The 9,642-nt window shown below is 46.2% G+C and overlaps 1 protein-coding gene and 1 long non-coding RNA gene across 6 annotated transcripts; both read right to left on the bottom strand.

Moving 5' to 3' along the window:
* Window positions 1-1,498: 1,498 nt before the first annotated feature.
* On the bottom strand, window positions 1,499-6,837 carry ANKRD34B (ankyrin repeat domain 34B). Of its 5 annotated transcripts, XM_054002538.1 has the most exons (4): window positions 4,102-6,837; window positions 2,282-2,956; window positions 1,936-2,052; window positions 1,499-1,809 (listed from the first exon to the last, which is right to left on the bottom strand). In XM_054002538.1, the coding sequence occupies exon 1, from the start codon at window positions 6,762-6,764 to the stop codon at window positions 5,283-5,285; it is 1,482 nt and encodes a 493-aa protein (XP_053858513.1). In that variant the 5' UTR covers window positions 6,765-6,837; the 3' UTR covers window positions 1,499-1,809; window positions 1,936-2,052; window positions 2,282-2,956; window positions 4,102-5,282. The 5 variants fall into 5 exon arrangements, with proteins under 5 accessions (XP_053858513.1, XP_053858511.1, XP_053858512.1 ...); XM_054002536.1 differs by having other exon boundaries at window positions 1,936-2,956; XM_054002537.1 differs by lacking the exon at window positions 2,282-2,956 and having other exon boundaries at window positions 1,936-2,055.
* A 100-nt stretch (window positions 6,838-6,937) lies between these two features.
* Window positions 6,938-8,231, bottom strand: LOC128821464 (uncharacterized). The gene is made up of 3 exons (XR_008441123.1): window positions 8,109-8,231; window positions 7,230-7,246; window positions 6,938-7,068 (listed from the first exon to the last, which is right to left on the bottom strand). It is a non-coding gene; the product is annotated as an uncharacterized LOC128821464 (long non-coding RNA).
* Between the last annotated feature and the right edge of the window lie 1,411 nt (window positions 8,232-9,642).

The following is a 9,642-nucleotide window of genomic DNA, read 5'->3' as shown; positions in this document are numbered from 1 at the left end:
ATAAGGAAGAAAACTACCGGATTCTATTTGGGATAGCTAAACAGACTACTTGATTTAATTTAATCACTCACAAAGTGAGTGGCAGTAACCACTGAAGGGTCAGGCTTGGCTATGTGATTTCTGCAGTGAGTTTGGAGAAGCTATTCATTTTTCACTTGTGGTTTGTTGCTGGCAGTTGCATTCATTGGTTTGTAGGATTTAATCTCTCAGTGGGACCACACACTCTTTGGGACCACAGGGACACATTTTTCTGCTGTTTAGAAATCTTCCCACTGACCAGTTCCCACACGAAGTACTGGGATTTATTAAAACTCATTAAACTATTAAGTAAAAAACGTCAGCAATTGCCAGCAGTATTTTTAAGGAAGAAGTATATCTGAGCAATATCTGTGGATGTCAGTAACAGATAATCAGATAAAATTAAAGAAGACATCATCTGGATTACCAGGAAATGACTGTGTGGTGAATTAGATTATTCTATATGGGTTATTCTATATATATGAATTTCTGTAAGTAATTTTACCTGTGTATCTTTGCTAGTCCCCTGTGAAGTTGTTTGTGTCAGTCTAGTCTGACTTGCACATAAATAAATTAATTTGATTTTGTTTCTCTGTGTTTATTCAAATGCTCTCCTAAAATAAAACGTGTTGCTGTGGGCCTGGCAGTGAGACATGAATGTGGTTTTAAAATATACAGGTCAGGTTTATATTTTAAAATCAACACGTTTTTGAGAGAAGGCAGGCTGTAATTCACTCCGTCTGTGAAACTTGCATGGAAGTGTTAAAAATTGCTGATGCTTTCGGGGAAAAAATACAGGAATTTACTGCAGTTCCTCAGCATGCCTCTGTGTCTGGGTGTCAGGAACTTGGGAATAAATAGCCCCGTGTACATTGCTAGAAAATATCTCTGGTGTTCAGCATAAGATCCCAGCATCATTTTTAAATAGCTGGACATAAGTTTTGGGACAAAACCCCTGGATTAACACGAGCTTTGCATCTGCCTGCGTCATGAGTCCAGGAAGTGCCTGGCTCAGGTAACAGGCGCTGCTGAGAAACAGGAATTTTGCATATTTATACATACACATATATCTCTGTGTGTGTGTGTATATTTATGTTGGGGGGCTTTTTTACAAAAAAGGTCAACTTGTGTTCAGGAGTAAAACACCCACTGCCTTTCTAAGAGCATTGATAGCTGGTGTTTTATGGGAATATTTAGTGATGACAATTGGAATTTTATCCCTTTGACTCTGAAACCTCCCCCCATGAGTTTTCTGAGGGTGTTTAGTTACGAAACCTGATTTCCTTGAAGTTTGTGCAGTGCCAGCAGTAATTTACAGTGAAATTGTAATAATATTTACAAATCCCTTGCTATAGTTGGGAAAGTGATTACTTCTGCTGTATATGGCATGCAGAGAGATAAAGGTCTTACATGGGATTGATGAGGAGAAAAAAGGAAATTTAGTGCCTACTTAGTTTACTGGTTTTCTTGTTGAGCTGCATCAAATTATGGCAATATTCTTTTGGAAGTGCTGTGTAATTGTAAAAGACAAAGATCAAAACAAAGCAATTACTCCTTAAAAGCAAAACCAAATTAAATGTGCAGGGAAAGGTATTTTGAAGCCTGCATTTAGAACATTCCACCTTAAACACGACCTTGAAAACTGCTAGTTTACCACACTTCTGTGTAGCGACTTGCTGTCCTTAAATCTCTTAAACCGAAATAATGGGGAGTTCTCACATAATCGCTGCTTCCTGTGAGGCCGCCACTATTTGCTTTGAAGTTACTTTCATTGTATGGTTTCACGGCGTTCTGCAGAGAAAAGGAAGACGAGAAGGGGAAAAACCCGAATTGTTTTCCACCTTTCCCAGGTAGGTTTGAAATCCTTCGTGCCCTGGGGGCGTGCGGCTCCCGCCCAGCCCGGTGTCACCGTGTCACCTCGGGGGCCACTGTCAGCGGCGGGGCCACAGCTGCTGGGAGCCACCAAGGCCACCGAAAGGGCTTGTTTTTAACGCAGGATTTAACATCAGGCTCTCGGGTCGGGCTGACCGTGCTCTGCTGGGAAGAACATCGGGGCGGCTGTGAAATGTCATGGATTAAGGCTTCAAAGATAACACAAGTGCATCTCTGCTCCACCAGTGGAGCCGCGGGAAGCGTCCGGCAGGTGGAGAGAGCCTCTCTCGCACCGTGCTCTGGGCAAATTTAGCTGTGTTGGATTAAACCGAAGTAACTGTTCCCATTTTCTTGTACAGAGGCAGCCTGAGAAGCACTTCTGAGTGAGTACCTTTTGCAATGACTCATCATTTCCCGAGTAGTGAATAAAAGCATGTGCTTATTTCCATGTTCCCTCTGAGAGGGGAAAAAAAAACTTTTATTTATTCAGCATAACAACAGCAACAGAACAAAGCTTTTTTCCTTTGAAGGTCACTTGTAACAGTAACACAAACAATAATATTAACACTTTGCACTACTTTGCATCACAATTAATCACAAAATACTGGTAACACTACCAAAAACTTTCCTTTCCAGACACTTCCCACTGCCCTCCATTGCCTGAGCATTTAGTAGAAAAATTATGGTTTCATTTAAGGGAGCCATAGTCCCATATACATAATTAATTTTAAAATCAACACAGCATAAATTGGGCTTTATACCCTCAGCAAAGACACCAGTTAGAACACCTGGTGATAGTCAATTTCTTCTAAGTATTTTTATTTTTTGAAGATCTAATTTCCCCTTAAAATCTTTAACTTCACTATGAGATGAACAGATGAGAACTTGCCATTTCCTTTTGTATTATAGTAAAAACATTTGGAAAGTGTATTCTGTGTAGGGACTTAATTTGTACTCAGTTAATACTGACATATGTTGTTCCACATAACTTCTGTATCATAAAAGTATGTCCACATAATCCCTTTTTTGTACCTGTTGTACACAGGGCCTGATCCAGGAAAATCTCCTGAAGGAAAAGGCAGAACCTGAATGGAAACAAGTACTCCCAAAAAGCTATTTACAGAGAGTATATGTTTATAATCCCCTTTAAATGGTTTAATGTATAGAATCCCCATTAAATTGTTTTATGGTGATAATCCCCATTAAATATTGGTATGTTTGTGATCCCCTTCAAATTGTTCTATATCTCCAATCCTGTTTAAATTGGTTTATGTTTGAGATCCCCGTTAAATTGTCTCCTGCTAAGTGCAAAGATAAATAACATTACAGGCTTTTTTTTAGGCAATGTCAGATTTGGTGAACTTTGACTGAAGCTGTAACATACCCACTGAGTATTTTCAGGAAAAAAATACCTAATTTCAGTATACTGAAATTCACATTACACACACACACAATGTCGATACAACTAATTTCTGTAAATTACAACAAAACAGAACACATTCACTTTTTCTCAAAATTTACAAGATGAGATCTAAATGCCAAGTGCAATACCAAAAATCCAACATCTATGGGATGCACACAAAGGCAAGGGAGATACTTGGAATCACAAGACACTACAGGAAAGAAAGAGTTTTACACAGAGATACTTAAAAATACGCAGTAGCTTGGAGGCTGCAGAGGACTGCTTTCCACTTGTGTGAAATTCAGTCCTCTGTTTCAAATTAGGCAAAATGTGGGTTTCCATCTCCCAGGTGAGCTTCACAATTGGGCTCACTGGATCACAGAGTGGTTTGGGTTGGAAACCTCCTGAAATAAAAGCCTATGCCATTCCAAGGTGCCTGCCATGGCAGAGACACCTTGCACTATCCCAGGCTGCTCCCAGCTCTGTCCAGCCTGGCCTGGAGCACTCCCAGGGATGGGGCAGCCACAGCTTCTCCGGGGAAACTGTGCCAGGGCCTCACCTTCCCTGGGGTATCTTTTTTGTGTCTGTGTGAGCGGGAGGACAGAGCTCTTCCCTGCTCCTAAGTGTGTGTGTGCGCAGCGCCCTGCTGGTGCAGACACCCCGGGTGTGCCCCAGCGTCCCGGCGAGGAGGGCAGTGACTGGGGCAGATGGCTCCAGCCTGCCGTGCGCGTCTCTTTTTGGGGGGCTCCAGAACCGCGGCAGGCTACAGAGCCTGTCTGAGGTGCGGGCTCTGCCTCCCGCAGTCTCACCTTCCCGCGGGCAGCGGATTCGGGAGGCGGCCGCTGGAGCAGCCCGCGGCGCCCGGGGACAGCCTGAGCGGGGCTGGCCAGCGGCACGCCCCGGGCGGGTCACTCGCCCTGCTGGCTCCCGGCAGCGCTGCCCTGGCCCCAGCAGGGCTCCGGGGCCAGCCGGGCGTGCGGGCCACGCTGCCGGCCCGCAGCCGGGGTTCCGCGGGCAGCACGGCCCTGCGACAGCAGTGCCACCAGCTGTGACACCAATGTCACGAGCTGTGACAGCAGTGCCACCAGCTGTGACACCAGTGCCACCAAGCTGTGACACCAGTGCCACCAGCTGCGACAGCAGTGCCACCAGCTGTGACACCAGTGCCACCAGCTGTGACACCAATGCCACCAGCTGTGACACCAATGTCACGAGCTGTGACACCAATGCCACCAGCTGTGACACCAGTGCCACCAGCTGTGACACCAGTGCCACCAAGCTGTGACACCAGTGCCACCAGCTGCAACACCAGTGCCACCAGCTGTGACACCAATGCCACCAGCTGCGACACCAATGTCACCAGCTGTGACACCAGTGCCACCAGCTGTGACACCAGTGCCACCAGCTGCGACACCAATGCCACCAGCTGTGACACCAGTGCCACCAGCTGTGACACGGGTGTCTGCTCGCTCGCAGCGGGGCTGCTGAGGCCAGGAGACACTGCCGCTGTGCGCCTGCTGCCACCCACCCCGTGCACGCTGATGTCCCTGGGGTTTCTGTGTATATACAGCCTGGACACACGCACAGTCTGGCGTCCAGCGTCGCAGTCAAACGCTTCGGGGTCCCAAATTCCACGGGCACCACCTCCCTGGGCACTGGAAGGGTGCGTGTTTGGGGAAAGCTTGGAGGGGTGGTATTTACAACCTACAATGCCTGAGGACTGTTGTGGGCTGTCTGCCACAGGCAAGTTGGAAACTTTACAAAACTAGCAAAGTAAACACTCCTTAGTTTGCAGAAGACAGCCTCATTAGATGTCTTTTCATTTAGTTTCTGAGCTATCCCACTCATCCTGAGGCATCATTACTTTACATCGCAGACCTGCTCTATTTTGTGATACATGCCATTACAGTCAAGGACTGCAGTGAATATTTACATATCATAAAGATCCCCTTTGCTCTCCTGTTAAAGATTCAGTAACCGCTGAATCTGCTCACACTGTGATCTGCTCGTACGGCCTCCTCCGCAGCAGATTTGTCTCTTTGGTCCCCTTAGGGAAGGCAGATCCTGGTCGTACTAAGTGAGTTTGTCCGTAAGAAATCATTCCAGAAACTGTGTTTATGAAAGTGAGCTCTGGAACTGGGGGGTGGGGGCTCACATTCAGCGGAGGCAGGAAGCCTGGCCTCGTCTGATCCAGCACTGAGGCTCCTGAGGCCTCTTCCTCTAGAGCCTGATTTCTGCCTCTTGGGGAAACAGGAGACATCTCCAGAACTCTTCTCGGACTTGGCAACAAAGTCTGGTATGTAGGAAGAATCTCTTTATTTCCTTTTGGTGACTTACTACATTTGGTATCAGCAGCAGGAACTAGACTGTTAGTTAAGTGAGAACTGGAGATGTTATAATTTGCTTCTCCACTTCCTTTCTTGATAATACTGTCAAGGTCTGAAAGTAAGGTGATTTGTCCCAGACTGGCATCCATGCCCATGGGAATCTCACTGGGGTTGTGTTTCTCTTCAACAAAAGGAGTCTGATAGTTTACTGCATCACGCAACGCCTTCCTTGACATGGTTTGATCAGAGGTTTTCAGTACCTGAGCGGTGTCCTTCCTGTCTCTGCTTTTGTGACTGGTGGTGACACTCTTGCACAAGTCAAGATCACTGACTGTACAGGAGAGCTCTTCCATGGGACTGCTACCCTGAAGTTCTTGTGGAGAAGCAATTTTCCTCTGCTGAAACACTGCTGGACAGCACTTCAGCCACGGGTCACACGGCAGCACCCGTGTCAGCTTGAACCGTGCTGGTGTGGAGCTGGATTTGGTCATTAGAGGCACTCTTTCAGAGGAGTTGTCCCCCTGTTGCCCACCATACAGCTCTTTAAAGCTGAAAGGGTCTTCCGGGCCCTCGTTTGGTTCTATTTCTGACGGGGAGGTGCAGTCAGCTGGGGAGGCGCATTCCTCGAGGTCTGGGGGAGGCACGTTCAGGTACTGCTTAGTTTTCTGCCTCCCCGACGCGGACTTGTCCGTGGTGATGATGATCACTTCTTTCCCCCGTGCCTTGCAGGCCTTCAGCAGCAGCTCCAGGGTGTCTCTGTCGGCAGCGTTGATGGCGTACACCAGCGCAGAGCGGTTGGAGTGGTCTGGCAGGCTGGGGTCGGCCCCGCTCATCAGCAGCAGGGACACCACCTCGGGGCCTGCCTTCTCCAGGCAGGCGTGCATCAGGGCCGTCTTCCCGGACTTGTCCTGGATGTTGGGGTCGGCCTTGCTGTCCAGCAGGTACTTGACCATCCTGGCCTTGCTGGCGCTCTGCAGGTCGGCGTGCCGGGTCATGCAGGCCACCATGAGCGGGGTCTCGCCGCGGCTGTTGCTCTCGTTGACGTAGGCCCCGCCGTCGATCAGCAGCCGCGTGAGGCGCAGCCGCCGCTGGTACACGGCCTTGATCAGCGAGTAGCCCTCGGGCGGCACGTCCGCGGCCTCCATCGCCCTGCTCCGCCCCAGGAAACACGCGGGTCCCCCGGAGAAGGAGAAGGAAACGGGGGGAAAAGTAACAAAAGAGGGCTTAACTGTGCTAATTGCTCCCGTAGCAATTTTGTGGAAAAAATATGAAGGGAAGAAAAGAAGAAAGGTTTTCCCGCCCTTTAGACTTACAACAGATGTGTTAAAAACTTAAAAAAAACCCTTCAATATAATTATAGTGTTTATGCAAGATTAAAGCGTGACTGTCACCTTCTTAGTTTTTGACTGTCCTTCACACGGTCCTCTGCCTGAGCAGACAGTATCAGCTCTACAACAAAAGAAACATTTGGCAGCATCAAAGAGAATCAGGAGGTTTCACACAAAAAATTAAGAGCTAAATGTGGCATAAATTACAATATACATTCATACAGGAATGTATAACTGCAGACATGCAGCTAAAACTTCTATGTCTTGTATGTGGTTGCTTACCTGTGTGTAGGGAAAACCTTTAGAAGGGAAAAAAAAAACATTCTTTAATAATTGACAGAGCAATATTATTTCAATACAAGATTAAATATGCATTAAATGATTACATTTATTTATTTATAATGTATTTCTAGAGAAATAAAAATGTTTACATGGCTTACCTGTAAAGGAAATTAAGTAATCATTTTTACTCATCACTGAAAACACTAGTAATGTTCTGGTGATTAACTGAGAAGCAGTAATTTCATTCTGCTTTACTGTGAATACCAAAATTGAAGGATTATCTCAATATACTTTGTTCCAAAAGTCCAACAAGCAGAAAAAAATGAGAGTCAGATTTACTCCCTGTAAATCTGGGGAGGAAATCTGACTTTGATTGGTGGCTTGTTTTTTCCACCCCTCTATCTTGATGAAACATTTTTAAATGGTAATTGCATTGAAATTAATTTAGGGATTCACTCCATTATACTAACAGTACAGGACTCAGTACTGTCTATCTCAGCTTGCATTGAAGTGCAAATCATTATTATGATTTTTGTGTGTACTTTTGACAAGTAATGTATTCAAGATTATTGAAAAGTCTTTTATAAATGTATCCAATCTGTGCATTTAGGTTTCCAGAAGGAAACTGCAAAGAAATACCTGGTAGAAAACACACATGCTGGAATTCTGATTGTGTTCTCCCCTGGCTTTGACCTACCTGGAAGTTGTTGGTGATTTTACATTTCTGTCGTATGTATCTAAAGCTCCTCTAATACTTAACTGCTCACTTTACTCAAGTGAGAGCATATAGCTTTTATAAGCATTTTCATCTGCAGAAATGCCTTTTGTGGCCAAAAGAACATTAAATATTAAACAGGCATGGAAGGAGAATAATGCTACCTGAAGTGGAGCAGCAGGTCAGGGCTGAAGGTGAGGCTGCTTCTGTGACATCTCATCTAACCCCTCCCGTTGCTGAAATTCGCTTTTTTCGCCAACTTCAGCAGGACTGCTGGTCTGAGGGGGTGGAAGGCTGACCTAAGACAATAGTTGAAGTTGGAAAGTTAGGAGTACATGGAGCTGGCAGGTATGAACTTGCCTGGAGAAAGCCTGAGATGTTTCTGTGCAGAGAAAAGTGAGGAGAAGATTCATGAGAAGCAGCAGAGAAGCACAGAAATGCTTCAGAATCAGACACTGTGCAATCAAAAGACAGTGTTACAGGTTCACAACTGGAACAACATCATGCAGAACACACTCCCGAGTGCTGGATGACAGCCACAGCTTCATCTGCTAATCATATCACACCTGGTCTGGCTACAGCCTGCTCCAAAAACCCCACACCTGGCTTTCTTGAACTGAAAGACCACCGGCCAAGCAGATTCCCTAAAAGAGTGATTTATTGGATAATTCATCGCAGATCGGTGCTGAACAGACTGAGGCTCCACAACATTCCTAAATGTAATTAACTGCTGTGTCAGAAGCACTCCATGAGTTCCCAGGCTATCGGCACTGACACAGGTGCCTCTCACCTGTGAAGGTAAACTTTTGAAAGCAGCCTCAAGCTTTAAAGCAGTTTGAGGAACGAACTCAGTGTGTGACACTGAATCATGGGCTGGTCTGTCAAATCACCCACAAATTCCTCTTATTCTTGTGCAAATAATATTCCTGTACTGCGCTGATTAGAAAGTGCTTAGCTTTGTTTTCGAACAGTAATGTTGTCCTGGAAAGGACTCTGAGACAAAATAGCCCCAGGCACCTCATAGTATGAAAAGCTGGTTGTGAATGTAATAGTCTAATCACAGCACTGAGGGGGAAAGAGCCCATCGACGTTATAACAAATAAACGCAGGCAACAGTGTCATGAATGCGTGATAGGAATGAAGGAATTCTTGCAAAGTATTCCTCACCTGTTTAATGTGAGAGACAGATCTCCTGACCTCCGAGCCTCAGCACCCTCACAGTTAAACAAGCTCTCACAGTTGTGTTTAGAGAGTCTAGAATCATTCCTGTGAAATTGTCATTGATTCCCATCTCGGAAAAAAAGACGTGCTTTCACACTGGAAGAGCACGAGCACCTCGGTATTTTTATGATTCTTCATATACACATTAAACCTGGCAAATTCAGTCAGGGTAGCAAAAACTTGTTTTGCTAGTTTCAATTTACCTACCACGTACAAGTTACTTTTGATTTACAAACACTACCATTCCAGCGCTGCCAGGACCGCTCCGCCACCACCACCCCAAAGTTCCCACCGCAGCCGACGGCTCTAAAGGGCTCCGTGAAGCGGAGCCGGGAAAAAAGCGGGGACCGCAAACTTCTCGGCGGAGGGAAGCACCCCCAGCAGCACGCGAACGCCACGAGCGCTAGATGAAGGCTTTCAGGATTAGTTTAAATACTTTACCGCGCTGTCAGCGGCGAGGCGGCGGCGCCGCTTCCC

This window comes from Vidua macroura, chromosome Z (assembly GCF_024509145.1).
Source record: "Vidua macroura isolate BioBank_ID:100142 chromosome Z, ASM2450914v1, whole genome shotgun sequence".
In the NCBI taxonomy this organism is placed as follows: domain Eukaryota; kingdom Metazoa; phylum Chordata; class Aves; order Passeriformes; family Viduidae; genus Vidua; species Vidua macroura.
The sequence above is the reverse complement of the archived record's forward strand: the minus strand, read 5'-3'. Positions and strand labels throughout refer to the sequence as shown.